Source organism: Arabidopsis thaliana (genome assembly GCF_000001735.4).
Source record: "Arabidopsis thaliana chromosome 1 sequence".
Lineage (NCBI taxonomy): Eukaryota > Viridiplantae > Streptophyta > Magnoliopsida > Brassicales > Brassicaceae > Arabidopsis > Arabidopsis thaliana.
Window position 1 is genome coordinate 23,003,424 of NC_003070.9, and position 18,361 is coordinate 23,021,784.

Here is an 18,361-nt window from a genome sequence, read left to right on the forward strand (position 1 = left end):
TGCAATAATATTCACTGCTAAGTATCTTATAATACAGTATGCAGTGTTCGGTGCATCGATCAAAGTAGAGGAGATGTGGGGTTGGATGCCATCCTCCTCTAGTCCTCCTCCAGAAGAGTGTAGTCCTGCTGAAAGAGCGTGGTCGGAACTGGCATTTGTGGTGTTTATCTGTGTTATGACACTCGGGTTGGGAAAAGTTGTGGAGGTTTTCTTCTTTACCATGTCGTCCATCATTGGCCTCATTGCAATTTCCCATCTTTTTTATCCAACGCCTGACCATAAATTTGAAATGGTGATGAAACATTTTTGGTTCATTGTTGGCTTAGGGATAGTAATGGGATTAATTTGTCTAATTCCTAATCTCTTCTTCTTCCTTGGCTGGTTCTCTATATTTGTTTTGATATACGTTTTTATTGTCCATTGTAATTTCCCTGACAAGACTCTTGTTGAAGTGTTCTCCATTGTATCCGAGGATTTAAATTTATCATGACCAGACGACTTTTGTCAAAGTGTTGACCATCGTAATGTGAGGTTTTAGATCTAAGGCTAGTAGGATTTTTCTGTTACCGTTACGATTTTATTAATTATCTGAGGTTTTAGAAATTTTCACAAAAATCTATCTATATCTTTTAGGAGTTGAATTATATTTATCGCATAAATGGTAGTTATATTGTGTCGAATAATTAACATGGATCAATTCAACATTCCACTAAAGGCGTTTGGAAGGCTCAACAATTATGGCCGATATTTTCGTTTTGAAAATTTTGGGGTAATCAGATCACCCTCAAGTGTGAGCCAAAAAAGAATTTATTAAAAATGACAGCAAACTACAAGGACTAATGTTATAATTAAATAGAAAAACTTTGACCTTTTAATTAAATCTGAAACAAAGAAAAAAAAAGAAGTAAATATAGCAAATATAATCCACGTAGGAAAAGGTGATAAAACAAGAAACTTGATTCTTGTTTGCCTATATATATATATATATGACGAAGCATGTCAAATCTGAAAGTTCGAACCCTAATTTCTAATTGCACCTCTTTTATATCGATATCTTCTTCCTTGGGAGATCACAATGACGACGTTAAAAACTTCGTCCTTCTCCAGTCTTCCCTGGGATTTAGTAGAGGATATACTCGCTAGGGTTCCGGCTACGTCTCTAAAACGATTACGATCTACTTGCAAACAATGGAACTTTTTATTCAATGATCAGATATTCACCAAGATGCACTTTGATAAAGCAGAAAAGCAGTTTCTGGTTCTCATATTGCGGTTGTATACGGTTTGTTCAATGAGCCTTGATCTGCGTGGACTTCACGATAATATTGATCCATCTATAGAGGTTAAAGGTGAACTTAGCCTAATTGATCCACATTGTAGTTCAAGGAAAACTTTCGTAAGTAAAGTCTTTCACTGCAACGGCTTATTGTTATGCACAACCATGACCGGACTTGTGGTTTGGAATCCGTGTACGGATCAAACCAGGTGGATCAAAACCGAAGTTCCTCACAATAGAAACGATAAGTACGCTCTCGGATACGGAAACTACAAATCATGCTATAATTACAAAATCATGAAGTTCTTGGATCTTGAATCTTTTGATTTGGAAATCTACGAGGTTAACTCTAATTCATGGAGGGTTCTTGGTACCGTCACTCCAGACTTCACAATACCACTAGATGCCGAAGGTGTGTCTTTAAGGGGGAATTCTTACTGGATCGCTTCACATAAAAGAGAAGAAATAGAGGAAGAAGAAGAAGAAGAAAATGAGTACTTCATCAACGATTTCTTAATAAGTTTTGACTTTACTACAGAAAGATTTGGTCCACGTGTGTCTCTTCCGTTTAAGTGTGAATCTTCTTGGGATACTATCTCCTTATCTTGTGTACGAGAAGAGCGGCTTTCACTGTTTTTTCAGGACGACGGTACATTAAAGATGGAGATATGGATGACAAATAATATCACTGAGACCAAAACCACAACTATGTCTTGGAGCCCTTTTCTTAAGATTGATTTGTACACTTACGGTCATCGGTTTGGGAATGAAGTAAGTTTTTTAGTTGACGAGGAGAATAAAGTGATTGTGTGTTGTGATGAGGAGGAAGATGACATCAACGATACTGTATACATTATTGGAGAGAATGAATATTGGAGAAAAGAGGATATTGTACAAAGATCATATCGGCCACGTATGTTCAGTTATGTTCCTAGTTTGGTTCAAATCTAGCAGATATTCCTAGTTAGAGTTTTGCACATTCTTCTCTCATTTCGTCATTTGACTACTTAATGATTTTTAATTTCTATGTAATGTTTAAGAAAGGTTTATAAATAAAAATTATACAAATTAAAATCAATTTAGTTCCTATCAAAACAAGATATGAACGTTTATAAGTTATAACTATGTAACTAAACCTACGTAATTAGAAATTAAAAACTATATATTGAAAAAAAAAAGCATTTGACCGCTTAGAAGTTAGAATATTGTTTTATAAGGTTCAAGAGCGCTTAAGATCACTCAAAATAGAAAGAAAAAAGAGAGCAAAAGGCTCCCAATAGATATTATCAAGAAACCAATTCAAAAATCTGTTCCTCCTCGATTCTTTTGTAATGGAAAACAACTTTCAGACCCAAAAAGTTGATATATCTACACTTTGATCATTGAACTTTAGTCGGGCTCTATAATCATCCAAACTTTAACCTAGCCTTAAACCCTTCTCGGGTTCTCTTGTCCGCAAATTTTATCTCTTGTCAGAGTCTATATATAGTGAAATAAATATAGTATATCCATGATGATTATGAAAAAGAAAATGATGTGACATACTGACATATATAATGAAGTAAGCATATTCCTCAATTCGGCAGCGAAAACAGACAAGACGGTGTGGATCAAACGGTTATAGAAGAAGTACAAATGCAGATCAGGTGGATGATGTTGATCAATCTCAATCCGATACAATCACATGAATTTAAAACATAGAACGTGATTCTTTCCTCTCTTTTTTTTCTACAAAAGAATTATATCAATCTCAATGATCTGATATAATCATATTTAAAACGTAAAAATATGATTCTTTCCTGTCTTTAGAAAAGTCATATCAATTTCAATATGATACAATCATACGTAAAACGTAAAATATGATTCTTTCCTTTAAGAAATAAAATAATATCAATCACGATCTGATACAATCATATTTAAAACAGAATGTATTTTTCTTGCCTGTTTTATCTTTAAAAATATCAATCTCAATTTGATATAATCTGCAAACTATTGTCCCTGAATTCACATAGAAAAATGGAGGGAGTACTTGTAGCGCAAGTCTTTTGCTATAGGAATCCAGTGCAGTGGCTCTGTATAAGCAATAATCACTCGAGCCTCTTAGCCCCTTGAGTCTACTCAAGAACTACTTGATAGACTAGCGACATGGAAATTTGTTCGTTGTCTTATCTTGGTTCGTGATTTGCCATCTTGGTCATCAGAGCGGTTTCCTAACATAATGGGCTATTTTGCATTACACGCTCGGGGTTACGAATCTTTTTACACCCAAATCAGAACGTTGTTGGGCAGTCAAAGCAGCTCCAACTACGTACTAATATGGGTGTAAAATTGAGTGACTTGTTTGAGAATGCAAACCGAGCTAACAATACAATATTTTGGGGAAACAACTCTGGCGAAGAAGATTGTAAATCTAGGCTCAAGAAGTTTAGTTGCACACTTTAGATTGGGAATTATCAGGCTCAAGCATCATGAAGAATACTTGAGGATGAGGTTAACAAGGTATGGTTGACAAGTAAAATCAGAGAATACAGAACAAATAGAAGTGAGTAAGTTCTTGTTTAATATCTGCAAATTTGTAACAGAGTTCTTGCTTCTATCTCAAGGGTAGACTAGTTTTGGTTAGTCGCATTGAGCGACAATGTTTTTTGTTTGTCTTTTGGATCTGTAGCAGAACCAAGAACAGGATCGTGTCTGAGTAGTCTATTGCTGTTTGCTGCTGTCAGTACCATCATACCGAGGAAGATCAAAACTGAGATAGATGAGAAGATAAGCATTAAGCCAGAACCGACCGGATCTTTCACCTCTTGCGCATACTGAACCGAGTCTAACGCAAGAAAAGTGAGTGGGAACGAGTAAGCCCACCACGCGACATTGAATCTTTTCATTGATTTCTTGAAAAGATTTGGCCTACAGACCTGAAAATGTTAAACACAAAGAAGGTCAATATATGTTTGAACCTTGTTTCTTAATAAGTGTGTCGATAACTTACCAGGGACATGAAGATGAAAAGTGAAAGGAAGAACAACATCTTCGCTACGGCATCAAAAGTTCCACAAATAGAGTTCCAGGCTAGACTTGCCATGGCTGGTGCAGCGACGAACAAGAAGAAAATTGGCCTTAACTTGGCTGGGAAGTTGTTTCCTCCCGGTAAGCGTTGATAGAGGGTGACAAAGATAACCAAATAGTGAACCATTCCGAGTGAGAACATGCATAGAGCACACTCATTCCAACCCATCTCTGCTGCTCCTCGTGCAGCCACGAGGTTTGCGATTACCGATACTTGGCTTGCCGGGTTTGCTAGCATCGACAAAAATCTCTTCTCCGTTGTGAACCACTGGCCATAAAGCTTTATGTCTAGTGTCAAGACTGGAACAGCAAAGATCCAGAATAGTGTCTGATACAAAACGCTATTTGGTTCCATCATTGGAGCTGATTGAAGCATGAGAAGCCATGAAATAGATGGAGCGTAGAGATAGTTCACTCCGATATAGTGCAAGAACTCTTCCTTCACCTTGTCAAAGAAGAAAATGCACTTCAAGGCATACAAAAAACAGAGTGACACTTGTGTTACAAGTGCTAAGTACCACAAGAGATGGAACGCCATAGATGGGAGTTTGCTGTGCATATGAGACATGCTCGGTGACTCAGGCGCGATCATTATCTTCCACAGAAGAGCTTGGCTGCAAAGAGAGAGGCTTATCCTGAAATAGCCCGCGTGGAGACTACGCAAAGCGGACATCAAGACAACGGGTTTAGCATCAGCTAGGCCAGTTTTAAACTCTTTACTACTCGGTATTGAGTTATCGATTTCGATATGAATTTCTTGCCTCGGAATTTCCATCTTGGTTTATCGATGAAAAAGAGGTATTGGCTTGTTTGGCTCTATGGTTTCCTAACCTTAGGATAGAGTTAGTATATATAAGTAGAGAAATTATAGATAATGGAGATTAATTAGTACAAAACACGTGATTTAGGGGGAGTTAGTTAGTGTTGGACAAAAATGATACCTAAAACCAAAAGTAGTAATGGAATCTCAAAATAAGGATATAACCTTTTTAGTAACTTTTGGTAAGTTCAATAACTTATACAGTACGTCTCAACATGTCTTGTTTAAGCTTGAAAAAAATACACACACACAAAGTCATTCCAATTGATTACTTTACGAATTAATCTTTTATCTATTGCCTGCTTTACCTAACTAGTACATTATAATTAAACAGGATTATTAGGTTTTCTTATCATAAGATGTTACCACTATCTCTGATGGCAGCGACCCACTAAATTCTTAAATACTTATAATTTTCTCTAAGAAAAATTCGAAAAATTAGATAAACAATCATATTGTCGAAATAAGATAATCCAGTGGGTCACAGACGTATTCACCACCTATTCATCGAGGTCAAAAGCCAGTGCCTTAGCTCGAGGAATAAGCTCACATGTTTTGTGAGCCAATGTAGCATAAAACCGGTCATAAAAAGTGGTAGGTTTTTGGTCACTTTTGAATTTGTAAGTGCCTTCTTAGCTTTCACTTATTTAGTTTATGTTTATTAGAATTGTACGATATCATGATCAAGAATGTGTGTTCTTACCTCATATAATTTGAATGAGATTTGAGTATACTTTATGGGATTTATGTGCTCATATGGTGGGTTTGTAGGTGAAAATGAAGAAAATGGAAAAGTCATGAACAAAGTTTTTGAAGTCAATTTTTTTTGCCAAGTTGAAATCTGAGATCATTTTTAAGAGATTCTCTTTTTCTTTCAGCAACTCACTACGACATTATAATGTACGGTTTGTGTAGACGCTTATATTACTTGTTTTGGTTTAGTACACCAATATTACAAAAAAAAGGAAAAGATTATGTTATGTTTTTCCTAGGTCGGTGATTTGTATACAATAATAGAAGAATAAATGGTCGGAAATAACTCGATAAAATGAGTCATGGTGCATATTTGCTGAAGTCACACGTAATTGTTGATTATATTTATAGCAATGAATAAATGGTCGCAGATGTTTGAATAAAATGCAAAAAGCTTTTAAAGCCAATACATAAGTAGGAATATGGAATATGAAGTCTTAACCATTGAAACCTTTTGCCCAAACAAAATACATTGAACCTTTGGTTATATAGAAAACTCTGGAATAATTCGAAGCACTTGTGTTGTTTTCAAATAAGGTGGTTTTCATTCAAATATCGAATCATAACAAGTTATTTAAAAAGAGGTCTTTATTTTATTTATTGGTGAGAGTTAGAAAGAAAACATCCCCAAAGCTTTAACGTATGTTTATGGCAAAACATTGTTAACAACAACAACGAGGCTTCATTCTTAAAACCTCTCCATGTAAACACAACACAACAAAGCTCTCACACCAAAAACATATCAACAAAAGATCGATGTTACATTTTTCACACGGCTTCTGCGAAGCCAACCTGCTCGTTTCCGAAGTCAAAGACAGTGTGGTATTTTCCCATAAACACATCTCCAAGTATCCTGGCCAATGTTAAAAAACCACATCAGACAGAATCTAACATTGTAAAAAAGCAATCATCATTACGTATTACGTGTCGCGATATTTACCAGAGAGGTCCACGAGGTGGAGGGATATCAAGTGCGGTAAAGCCGCTAATACATTGTGCCACTGGTCCTTCCCCAATCTTCAGTACGTACTGTTAGTTCCCACAAACATTATCAGTCACAAATAATATACATATGTTTTCAAAATGTCATCAAGGGCAACATATAGAATGTACCTCTTCGGGAGCAAGATCAAAGACTTTGCCTCCAATGGTGAATGAAACAGTAGGCATTTTAGAAAGTTGTGAGCAGTCAACAGCAGACTCTCCATTTGGACTAGGCATGCGCTCGCATATCTAAGAATTTACGATTTTGGTATCAGAACAAAAACAATATCATTACTTACTTCCACAAGATATAAACTTGTTATTGTCTTTCTACCTCATTAATGTAGTTCACTATCCTCTCTTGAGTCATGTTCTGCCTCAATTGGCTCTGTATCCACACAACCGCCATTTCACATGCAGGACAACCCGCGTCTCGAAGACCACTAGATGATCTTGTGTTTTCCTTGTCCACCACCGATTCAATCCCCATACTAAACATGATACAACACCGCACAATAAGAGAACACCAATGTACATAATAGACAGATAGTTATTTGGTTAGAAAATCATTGGAAATTTACCTGACCCCATGGGTGCCATCGTAAGCGCAAAGACCAATTTGTGAGCAAATCTTCTTTGGTTGAGTCTGGAAGAAGCAAAAGAGTTGCATATACAGCAAAAAAAAAAGCATATATGATTCATTGCGTTCTGTATCAAGTATCATATATATTAACAATATTCTTACCTCAGCCAAAAGTAAATCCAAAATGGTTTGTCCATACTGGTCAACAACAGTCTTGCACTGCTGGCTAACAACTCCAGATGCTCCAATAGCCTTATTTATCATGGCAACCACAGCCTAGAAAGAAATTACCAGGAAAATGAGAACTTCAAGAGCAAACATATACTCAAACTAACTGAAATAAAACTATAAACTCGTGGTATTTGCTTACCGTTGGACCCGCAAGTAACGATGTTCCAGAATCTGCTATCGCAGAACAACCACTTCCACAATATCCTGTACAAGCATAAATAAAGTTTTGTGATGTGAGTTATCAAAAATAAAAGAAAAATATATGTCATGTTAAAAACAACACATGATGAAAAAGGATATCACAATGAGTGATAGACGTACCAGTAGATTCACCGGCAATGAGAACCTCACCCATGTCGAACTATGACCAAAATAATAGTTTGAATTAGATTTTTATGAAACAAGCATAGCAAACCAAGACAAATAGATAAAGAACAAACCTGCCAGTAACCCCTTTGTGTCACAGGAACAAATGTATGTTCTCCTCTAAAATGCTTTGGATCAACACCTCCGAATACGATTTCACCGCCTTCTTCACTCTTTGGATCACGGTTAAGCCAAAATGAAAAGACCGGCCTCTTTATAAGGCCTTGCTTGAGCATATTGTACCTGTAAGAAATAAAATTAGTTGTCAGCTCATCAAACATTAGTAGGGTGTGTGTAAGTACGTAAGTAACCATCAATCCAAAATGAGAGAAAAGTGCACGCATATACCAAACAGGAGTAGCGTTTCCAACAGCGATCTCTTGGAACCCAAGACCAAGAAGACCATCAAACTTAGCCACCAGGAATGTTAAACCAGGCTCACTGGTTGTCTCAATAAACTCCTGATCTTTGACAACCAAATCACCAACCGTGACAGCATCATAACTAAAGAAACCAGAGATTGATCCTGAGCCGTAATGGATTGCGGCACGTTTTCCTGCATCAAAGATATACATACAATTGTAGAGATCCAATTAACATTGATATCTCATCTTTATATCAAGATTTCGCTAAACTACTTTTAATGTACAGGACTGAAAAGAGATAGCGTGCATACCACTCTTCTTATATGTGCTTGATCGCGAGGACTTGTACTTAGCATGAAAGTAACAAGACAGCTAGATAACAACGGGAACAAAACAATAAGTTTTATCTCTTAAACTAAAAACTAACAAATGGTGTAAAGCTTACCGAGAAAAAACATTTTCCTGATGGCACCCAAAGGTTAGAGCTTCCGGTATCAAAAATGACAGTGAACTTCTGCGGTGGAGTACCAATAGCAATCTCACCATAGTACTGAGCATCCAAGTAATTCTTGAGCGGGACAATATCAGCATCTCCAGAATCACCACCAAGATTGTTGTTGTACGAACGCAAAGAAGATCTCAAGGCCTCTTCTTGCTTGGAACCAAAGCGTGTTGCGAGTCGGTTGTTAGGATCCAACTTCAGTTTTTTCAGGCCAACTCTGAATGTTCCATCATTTCTCTTAGAATAAGCAGTGAAAAACAGCAGAAACGACACAAAGACCGAAAACGCAACCGCTCTCGAGTATACTCCCATTTTGACCTACAAAATCAAAGCAGTCATCAACAAACTGAAACAAATAGAAGTTACAAGAACATGCAAGTCTACTAAGACAACTGTTCCTCGATGCTATTTTACAGACTAAATGTGTAGCTTAAAAAACAAAGTTACAAACAAAAAAAAAAAGAAGATTTTGCAAAATGAAAGAGACTTTTGACAACGATAACTGTTAGATAAACTTAACAAAAAACAATTTTGAGAAAAAATGAAACAGTCGCAAATCAGCAAAAGGACTACATATTTGATGAATTATCGAAACAAATAATCTGATGACAACAAGATCTAGAACCATGAATTTTCAGTTAAATTATCGATTAATAATTCGAATGTGTGACAAATCGAAAACAGAGTATTAAAACATGTTCATTCCTAACAAAATTACACTATAATTACAAAATCAAACCAACCAAAATTTTATAACAAAGCAGAACAAAAGTGTCATCATGAATCAAAGTTGGAAAACATGATAGTAAATTAACAGTAGTTTTGAGAAGAATCAAACCAACACTAAAAAAGCTTCAATCAAATCATCAGATTTGAACATTTTTAAGACCAAAACCAGACATGCAAAAACACATACATATTCACCAATACATAATCTAACAGAATCCAAACACAGATCATGCATAATACAATCGAAGAACATAGGAAACTAAATTAACCACAAAAAAAAAAAAATGGAAAGACCAGATTTATCAAAAAGAGAAAACCTGAAGTTATCAAAAATCAAGAACTCGGAATATTTAGGGAGAGAAATTTAAGAAATGGTAATGAGATCGATCATAGCAGAAGTACTAGAACTCACCAGAGTGTTTAAGCACCAGATTCTGAGAAAGACCACAACGGCTTCAGTTATCGAGGAAATGTTATGCAGCCACGATATTAAAAGTGGGACCCACCTAGTTTCGTTTTGATCTAAGCCGTTGAATTTAATAGGCTAAAGGTTTTGATCGTTGACGTGTTGATAAGATATGACCCACTAAGTTTTGTTGGTAAGTTGCTACACTCGAGCTTAATTTACTTGCTCTTTCGGATTTTTTATAACTGTTTAATTAGACAATTTTAGAATTTCCAAAATTTGAAATAGTTTTTAGATTCCAAAATAGATTTTCAAATTTTGTGAGAAAAAATAACATGGTTGAAGAAAAGGGACAAAAAAAATCATGTTTGGATAGTTTTTCATGGGCCTTAAAAGCTCATTCTATTTGGATAAGGGTTTCATAAACGTTTGCCACAAACCTGAAATTAACCATGCATGCAATAATCAATATAACAATCTCATCAGGAACACATGATCCTAACAAAAATAATAATCATATGAACTACATATATCATACAATTTATAAACAATACCCATATTTAACTCGATAATATCATATGTCCACATGAGTCTCAGGTATATGATTGACATAGTGTCGCAATAATGCTCCAAAAATAAGGATTTGAGCAATTACACATACGTAAATGAGAATCTGAACAATTACAAACAAAAACAACCATCAAATGAGAATTTTGACATGCTATAAGTTAAGCTCAAAAATGGAAAAAAAAAACGAAAGCACCTAACCTAAGCTTAGTGTTAAGATGGTGGTGCTTCATTTAAAATATTTTTCTAGTTGTTTGTCTTTCTTGCTGTGCAGATAGATGTTTTAATATACTCAATTTCATCACCACGTACTTATTAAATCATTTCGGAACAGTTCCCAAAGTTCTTGAGCCATCAAAATTTTCAAAATAACCAGTTTATGTTCTTTTGTGATTGTTTAAACATGATTATTTTGTTTAAGAAGATGAGAAGTCTCGAAGGCTAAAGAAGAGGGGCAAAAAGAACCATGAAGTAATTTCTTGGTCTCTTCCTTTCTTATGTCCATTTTATGATTTTGATATTTTGCTCTGACTGCCTAGCTAGCTATGAAAACTTTAATTAGTCACGTCTTTGCATCAGATTTTAATTTGTTATTTGGTATGAAATTTTATCCCCAAAAGTTGTTCAATGACATTCAAAATTACCGTATTCTTGTTGGCATTTCAAAATCTACTTTTCTTTTTCTTGTTGCAAGCTGTTTGATCATAATTAGATTTCAAGGTTTGAATAATGGCTCTTGATGTTTTAAAATAAAGAGACAAACAAGAATAACATGCACATTTGGGTTCTCACCAATTCCAACGATTATGTTGTCTATAGCAGTCAATCCAGTTAGATCCTTGCCAATCAATTGTGCCCCAATGATATCGTTAACATGTGTCTTTTAGTATTCAGTCCAACCTAAATCACACAAGCAAGTTACGATGATGCAAATGATCGTTCATCACAAAGCCATACTAGGAACCAATAACCATTATCATAAAATGAAAGTCGTAATATTATACAATATTTTTCTATAAATTATATTCGATAACAGATTTATCATTCATGTAGTTCAGCTAAACCTAATCGTTTCGTAGTAAGGTTTAGACCAACATTTATTAGTCTGGCATATTATAGATCCAATTTTCGTCTATCTCAAACTTCTTATAAAATTCAGCATTTGATAATCCAAATTTTGCCAAAATTTTGATTACTTTCAAGAGTGATTAGATCTTTAATTAAATAGTGGCCACGCGCAACCATACTGAATAAAAACGACTGCTATTAATCAACGTGACAACTATATATTAGTATTACCAATAGACTTATATTCTTTTACCAACCATATTGTAACAACCATTTAAAATGTATTGATTTAGGAAGAGTCCTAAAGAAGACGGATAGGTTAAAACAAGTATGACCACATGCAGACATGTGACTCAACGACTCTCTTTTCAAAAGTCGTAGAGAAGTCTCTCTTCTCGTCTCTCGACCTCACGCAAACCATATGAATAACTTATAACTTCCAAAATAGAAATGGTAGATAATAAACGGCGGCTTTATAAGTCCATGACTTTGCATTTTCTTCATTTAATTCAATTAATATTCTATATACTATACTAAACATTTCACAAGCAGTTCACACACTAATTTTTTTTTTTAAAGAGAATACTCCTATCGTTTAACAACTACTATACCTTCTACCGTTTTCACGTAGGATTTTGCTCCTTTTTCTAATTAGTAAAGTTCATTCAAAAGAATAGATTTGGATTTTCTTCAAACTGTGCACACAAAAAAAATACAAACAGCTACTCTCTTTTTTTTATGGCCTTTTTTTTTTTAAAATACCAGCTTTATGATTCCGTTTTCACATATTTTACTAAAGAAAAGATTATTCAAAAAATACCACTTTATAATCCAAAATAAAATAATGAGAGTAGGAGAGGCATCTCGGATCGGAAGCAGATCAAAACTTGGTTTTTAGTGCAATTTAAAATTAAGCATAATAAAGACTTACCTGTATTAAAAAAATGCATTATTGGCAAATCATGACCCCCACGTCAACTAGAGTTGCACGGAAAGTCAACAACGTACTTTTGCGTATCGCTTCCTTCCAAAGCTTGAGATATTATTCCATCTATTTACAATATTATTACTCCACAGTACACAGATAATTACGTATCGAAATTTTAATAATTTTCTAGAAAATCCTATTTTTACTTCATAAAAATGAAGAAATTGACAAAGCTAAACTTTTCGTTATATTGTTGCCTAAATTTTTGGTCACATATTTCAGTTTATTTATCTTCAAATTTTTCATGCCATTAAACTCGTAGTTTCTAGGAAGTTGTCTCTATTTGTTAGCAAATATTAATGTGTACAGATTTTTAGGTGACTTAATTAGACAGCAATTACGTGTCAAATTGTTATGGTAGCATTTATTGACCGTTGCAATTGTTAAATATATATAAAAAGGTTATTAAAAGTTCAATAATTAAGTGTCATTATGTAGGACACTTATTTGATGATATCTCATTATCTTATTGAAGGTACGGCCAAACTATTAGGTTTGTATCGGCGCTCACATGTGAAGTATTTAATATACCACTCAAAAGAAATATCAAATATTAAAGCTTTAAAGGCAATGCTAATTAAGTTACGTAACTATTTATAGTGTTTACGAATATGAACTTGAGTATAGTTTGCTTTTGTATATTTACTGGGATTTTGGTACGAAACAGAACAAATGTGAATCAATGAAATAAACTCTCTGTTTCCTATAACCCAGTTGGAAAAAAAATGTAGATACCCAAAAAAAAAATGTAATATTTTTCTATTGATTTTTGTTGTTTCCTTCGCCGTCGTGGTGGTTCGTACCATTGATCATAGAAGAAATAACGGCTGCAAGAGCCGCCGTGAAATTCGGGTCAGCTGTGAGTGCCGTTATTGTATCAGCCACCGCGTGTGACTGAGAAAACGCTGCCGTCGAGGGAGAGCCACCAGAGAACTGCAGCCCCGAGAACTTGGATTGGTTATACAATGCCTGGCCTATTACATGAGGTAGCATTCCCGGAGGTAAGTTCGTCATTTGCTGTTGTTGTTGTTGCGGCCGCTGCATCAGTGAGTTGTGGTTGTTGTTGGTAGCCGCGGAAGAGGAAGGATTGGAACCATTAGGAGGCGGAGGTGAGTGGGTGAGGTCTAATGTGACGGTTGGAAACGGCGCGGAGGCTGAGATTGTTGCCATGCTTGTGGAGCAAGGAAGAACAGCCCTAGCTAGTAAATTTGTAGGGTTCATCATCCCGTCGTGACTAGACATTGACCCGGATAGCAACATGTTAGCCGCCGCCGTGGTGGTAGAAGCCATGGCTACCGCGGCTGGCGGCAACGGATGGTTATGGTTTCCCTCGTAGGTTGTAATCAGAATTGATCTGTCTTCCGCGCAACGTTGAACCTATAAATATCATTTCGGACCGAACGTATTAGCCAATCACGCAAACATATATACATTGAAATCTCTAATGTTTTTACAACAAGAATCTTTTAGTCCAATGGTTAAATCTTTTAAATCTTACTTGTTTGCGAACGGGACAGCCCGTGGCCATCGTGCAGCGGTAATATGCCCGCGGACAAGGATTCCCTTTGGCCATCTTCTGGCCATATTTTCTCCATTGACATCCATCGCTTATCTATAGAAACATAAAGTACAAAGATAATTAATCTCTAAAGCACATAGTTTATTTTTTATATAGTCTTATAAGTATTAGTATCTAATAAATCAACTTACCATCGGAGCTTCCGATCGGGCACGAACGGAGACACGGGCTTTCCTCATCGTAGCTTCAGCGGTTTGATCAAATGTCGTCGGGGTAGTAGAATTCACCTTCTGAATTTTGTTGGACTCAGTTTCGGGGCTTTCTTCACGCCCAAGTCTCTTCCCGTTACTACGCCTCTCGGCTGCAGAAGAACCCCCCGAACGAGTTCTATCTTCGGATGAAGAATTTGACACATCCTCGGCCTCACCTACTGCTCTCGTAGGGCCTAAATCAATAAATTGCCTTGGTACTATCGTCTCCTCAGGCTTCTCAGCAGCTTCTATTACCTAATCATATAGGTTCACCAAAATTAATTGCCTATTCATGTAGGGTAAATTCCATTTACTTGTGGTTGATCAATCTAATAATTATTTACCTTATTGTTCTGTTGTTGCTGTTGCTGCATTAGTGAAACAAGATGCATCTGAAGTGAAGTGTAACTGTTGCTAACTTGTGTAAGCAATTCTCTAAGCTTTTGATTATCCATTGTCATTTTCTTCAACTCATCTTGTAATTTCACCAACTGTGATAAACAAAAAAAAATCGAAATATTAATCAAACCGGTTCAAATTATTCATCTATTAAATATTACTAATGTAAAATCAAACTAAACTTACCTCATTTTTCGCACGCTTATCTTCCATTTCGGAAGATTCTCCATCATCGATCATTGACTCATCACTCTTTGTATTACCAGTTGTTCGAAGATTCAAACCGGTCTATAACAAATTAAAATTCAAATTTAGAAATCATTTTGTAAGAAAACAAAATATGATACCTTTATCAAAAAAAAAAAAATGAAACAAAATTTGGTATTTTTATTTGATATTTCAAATGTAAACCAAATTATGACACGTCCACACTAATACAAACCATTAGTAAGAAAATTGTATTTCATATGATTTATCGAAAAGTCGTACTTACATTTACGTCCGTTCGATCATCTTGTTCTTCCTTCTTCACACGAAATCCTTCGTCGTCTTCACGACAAACCCTAGATTTCTTGTCGGAGAAGAAATCCACTTCGCCGGGAACTTCACGGTCATTATCTCCAGCAACGCCAGATGAAAAATCTTCATCTTCACGATCACGAATACCTGAGAGACTCACCGGAAACCTAAATTCACTACCGTTGGTTGATATTCTCGTCTTCTGATCATCTTCTTCGTCAATTCTAGACATCGCCAAAGGATTTGAGAAACGTCGGTGATTCTTATGAGAAATACGATTAGGGTTTAAAAGATCAAGAGAAGATGAATCAAGAGTGAGACCAGACCATCCTCTGTCCATATATAGAAAAAGAAAGAGATCACGAGATTAACGAAGGAGAAAGATTTTTAGAGAGATCAGAAAATGTATTTTTTTTTTGTTTAGGGGTTTGGTTGAAAGAGAGAGAGATTAAGAAAGAGTCTGTGAAGTCTTCTGCCAGAACATAAGACTCTCCTATAAAAAGGGTTTGGGACGTGGACCGATTTTGTTTTTTCTTTTTAAGTTAATGAACTTTGATTTTATTTTCCGGAGACTTTTTAAAAAAATTCTTGGGAGTTTTACGTCAGATCCTGCGTCATTGCCCGGTTACGACCCGACCCATAATACACCGGGATTCTAAGCCCGTTTCATTTTCATGGAAATTCACACACACACACACACATAAAAACTTCATTTGCTATTGGGTAACAGGTTGACGAAAAGGAAAAATGAAACAAAACATTGTACTATTATTAGAAATTTTTAACAAACAATTGGGCAATCCTTTCAAAGCTAATAGAGAGTACACCGTTTGGGATTTATGATTAGTTTTTAGGGTTTATATATAATTTGTTTTTTTTATTACAGTGTATGATTCAGGTTAAGGTGTAGTTTTCATAAATTTTATACGATATATCAGTATGTATTAATTTTAGCATTTAATGTGACTATTATCTTACAAATTTCTTTTAGTTTTACCTCAAAGTCAGTTCTACATTATTCTTTTGGCGACGATAGTTAAAGCCAATCGGATTACTAGTAAACAACTTTTATTTTTTTATAAAAAATTACATATAAACATCCCATTATATAAAAATAATGTTTTTTTATTTACAATGTCTAAAGTTTATTTCAAGAAATTTTTCTTTTTTAAGATTATGAATCAGATTAATATTTTTTGTTATTAACATATACATAATTTTTACACCAATTATTTTGCCAAATAAATAATAAAGTTTTTTATTCCGATGAAAAGGATAAAATTTTATCATGAAACGAGTCAAAACATAATTTTAGATAAAAGAATAGGGTTTTATAAGCTAACTCACTATAAATAGCTTATAAATAGTTTTAACTACAAGTATGTTATAAAACCAAAAATTTGTAAATTGATCGTAAACTATGCCACTGTAAAACGGATTAGCTCATTTGACACTTGTAACATGATGACCAATCAATCAGTTCCTTTTATTAAATTTTGATGTCGAAATCACGAGAAAATGGTTATGTGGCGTAATCGTCTTGAGACTATTAAATTGTGATATGAAGAAAGAGCATTGACTAGTTCTCTTCTGTTTGATCAAACGGACGAAAAGTTTGATCCACCGCTCCGTTTACTGCGGCGCGTTCCACGTGATTATACCTTTTCTCTTTTCTTTTTTTTCAGCTTATTTATTAGTATTAATTTATTTTTAACAAAATACAAAAACAGTTGGAAACAAAAACCGAGTCAACGATTTTGACGGCCCGGCTTCTAATAGTCTTGACTGGTGACCGGTTGCGCTGGTCGTTAGGTCTTACTTCCGTGGCCGGCCGGGCCCCACTCATGTAATAATTTATTTTTTGACCCATTTTTCTTTGATATATTATTAAAGCTAAGCACCTAGTTTCTTGTTTTCTTGAAGTAGACCTTTAGTTCTCTTTCTCTAATGTTAAAAAAGAAAAATAATGAAGACCTTGTTCTCTAAATACAAAGTCGATTTTTATACATATCTTGACAAAGTCGATTATTTATGTTTCGTTGCTTGTCACCGACTTAATTTTTTGTTAAATCATGGTTACCACATGTGATTTGAAAATTTTATGTACTTCGTTACAAAAAGAAATCATGAAGTACAGGAATATTCTTTCTTTTTTTTTTATAATAAATTACAATAACCTAATTATAGTACATGGCTTATGTTTGGGATAACAAATAAAAGAATGGTAATTTTCAGATTTTAAAGTATACATTTTCTTTTGTTGTTATCATATTAGAACTATTGACTTTTCTATTATCTATAATTATATTTTATTAGACTACTACATAATGTAAATGCAATTTTTTTATTTTTTTTGTTAAATTTGTTGAAGGATAACCAAAAAATGGTACTATACAAACCGGATAAAGAAATCGAAACAGGTTCAACAAATTTAGAAAAGTCGAAGAGATTTAGTGTTACTAATCATTGGAATCGCTCATTGGTTGGCTACATGCGGTTATAAGAGCGCATTCTACTGAGATTATTTTCTGAAACAATTAATTTTGAATTGCAATATTACATTGGATAATTTTAGCAGACGAATGTATTTTAATATTTATATTTTTACCTTATAAAATAATAGTTAATGAAAATATAGAAAAAAATAAAAATAAAAAAAAATAAGAAAGAAAAAGAATACAACTAATAACACATATCCAAATAGTCTATATTATATTTATCGTGATAACATGTGTTGCCCATAATAAACCTTATTAGAAAGAAAAAAAAAATTTGGTTGGTGAATTAGTTATGTTGTTCATATAGTAATGTTACAAATTTATAGTATCATAATTATATTTGATATTTGTTTTACTGTTGATTTCCTTTTTATGTTTTCATCGCCAAAGTTTGATGATTAAAACCACCAACGAAAAAAACAAAAAAAAACTGATATGCTATGTCAAATGACTAAAATAACTAGATAGTGA

The 18,361-nt window shown here is 34.5% G+C and overlaps 4 protein-coding genes, 1 long non-coding RNA gene and 1 other non-coding gene across 11 annotated transcripts; 3 read left to right on the top strand and 3 right to left on the bottom strand.

Annotated features, from left to right (window-relative positions):
* Window positions 1-81: 81 nt before the first annotated feature.
* On the top strand, window positions 82-291 carry AT1G08487. Its single transcript, NR_139439.1, has one exon. It is a non-coding gene; the product is annotated as an other RNA (long non-coding RNA).
* A 784-nt stretch (window positions 292-1,075) lies between these two features.
* Window positions 1,076-2,227, top strand: AT1G62270 (F-box and associated interaction domains-containing protein; the record flags this gene model as incomplete). The annotated part of the gene is made up of 1 exon (NM_104907.1): window positions 1,076-2,227. The coding sequence occupies one exon, from the start codon at window positions 1,076-1,078 to the stop codon at window positions 2,225-2,227; it is 1,152 nt and encodes a 383-aa protein (NP_176417.1).
* Window positions 2,228-3,290: 1,063 nt separating this feature from the next.
* AT1G08493 lies at window positions 3,291-3,489 on the top strand. Its single transcript, NR_139440.1, has one exon. It is a non-coding gene; the product is annotated as an other RNA (non-coding RNA).
* Window positions 3,490-3,620: 131 nt separating this feature from the next.
* SLAH1 (SLAC1 homologue 1) lies at window positions 3,621-5,187 on the bottom strand. The gene is made up of 2 exons (NM_104908.4): window positions 4,266-5,187; window positions 3,621-4,191 (listed from the first exon to the last, which is right to left on the bottom strand). Exons 1-2 carry the CDS (start codon window positions 5,115-5,117, stop codon window positions 3,886-3,888), a joined length of 1,158 nt encoding a protein of 385 aa, NP_176418.2. The 5' UTR covers window positions 5,118-5,187; the 3' UTR covers window positions 3,621-3,885.
* Window positions 5,188-6,461: 1,274 nt separating this feature from the next.
* AT1G62290 (Saposin-like aspartyl protease family protein) lies at window positions 6,462-10,178 on the bottom strand. 6 transcript variants are annotated; one of them, NM_001036142.3, is made up of 13 exons: window positions 10,088-10,178; window positions 8,890-9,264; window positions 8,756-8,816; window positions 8,428-8,635; window positions 8,154-8,322; window positions 8,035-8,074; window positions 7,853-7,917; window positions 7,645-7,758; window positions 7,481-7,545; window positions 7,234-7,390; window positions 7,029-7,148; window positions 6,856-6,944; window positions 6,462-6,768 (listed from the first exon to the last, which is right to left on the bottom strand). In NM_001036142.3, exons 2-13 carry the CDS (start codon window positions 9,256-9,258, stop codon window positions 6,684-6,686), a joined length of 1,542 nt encoding a protein of 513 aa, NP_001031219.1. In that variant the 5' UTR covers window positions 9,259-9,264; window positions 10,088-10,178; the 3' UTR covers window positions 6,462-6,683. The 6 variants fall into 6 exon arrangements, with proteins under 6 accessions (NP_001031219.1, NP_176419.2, NP_001322879.1 ...); NM_104909.5 differs by lacking the exon at window positions 10,088-10,178 and adding an exon at window positions 9,993-10,069 and having other exon boundaries at window positions 6,484-6,768; NM_001334025.1 differs by lacking the exon at window positions 10,088-10,178 and adding an exon at window positions 9,993-10,054 and having other exon boundaries at window positions 6,484-6,944.
* Window positions 10,179-13,145: 2,967 nt separating this feature from the next.
* WRKY6 (WRKY family transcription factor) lies at window positions 13,146-16,071 on the bottom strand. Its single transcript, NM_104910.3, has 6 exons — window positions 15,367-16,071; window positions 15,060-15,161; window positions 14,819-14,965; window positions 14,415-14,729; window positions 14,203-14,316; window positions 13,146-14,081 (listed from the first exon to the last, which is right to left on the bottom strand). Exons 1-6 carry the CDS (start codon window positions 15,730-15,732, stop codon window positions 13,464-13,466), a joined length of 1,662 nt encoding a protein of 553 aa, NP_564792.1. The 5' UTR covers window positions 15,733-16,071; the 3' UTR covers window positions 13,146-13,463.
* Between the last annotated feature and the right edge of the window lie 2,290 nt (window positions 16,072-18,361).

What these genes read in the sequence shown, in the direction of transcription:
- SLAH1 (NM_104908.4), bottom strand. Translation starts at nt 5,117, where the DNA reads ATGGAAATTCCGAGGCAAGAAATTCATATCGAAATCGATAACTCAATA. An exon ending in TTTTCATCTTCATGTCCCTG is followed by an intron (nt 4,192 to 4,265) that starts GTAAGTTATCGA and finishes TAACATTTTCAG; the next exon opens with GTCTGTAGGCCAAATCTTTT.
- AT1G62290 (NM_001036142.3), bottom strand. Translation starts at nt 9,258, where the DNA reads ATGGGAGTATACTCGAGAGCGGTTGCGTTTTCGGTCTTTGTGTCGTTT. An exon ending in CGTTACTTGCGGGTCCAACG is followed by an intron (nt 7,759 to 7,852) that starts GTAAGCAAATAC and finishes ATTTCTTTCTAG; the next exon opens with GCTGTGGTTGCCATGATAAA. An exon ending in CCACCTCGTGGACCTCTCTG is followed by an intron (nt 6,769 to 6,855) that starts GTAAATATCGCG and finishes AACATTGGCCAG; the next exon opens with GATACTTGGAGATGTGTTTA.
- WRKY6 (NM_104910.3), bottom strand. Translation starts at nt 15,732, where the DNA reads ATGGACAGAGGATGGTCTGGTCTCACTCTTGATTCATCTTCTCTTGAT. An exon ending in ATAAGCGTGCGAAAAATGAG is followed by an intron (nt 14,966 to 15,059) that starts GTAAGTTTAGTT and finishes TGTTTATCACAG; the next exon opens with TTGGTGAAATTACAAGATGA. An exon ending in GCTGTCCCGTTCGCAAACAA is followed by an intron (nt 14,082 to 14,202) that starts GTAAGATTTAAA and finishes TGATATTTATAG; the next exon opens with GTTCAACGTTGCGCGGAAGA.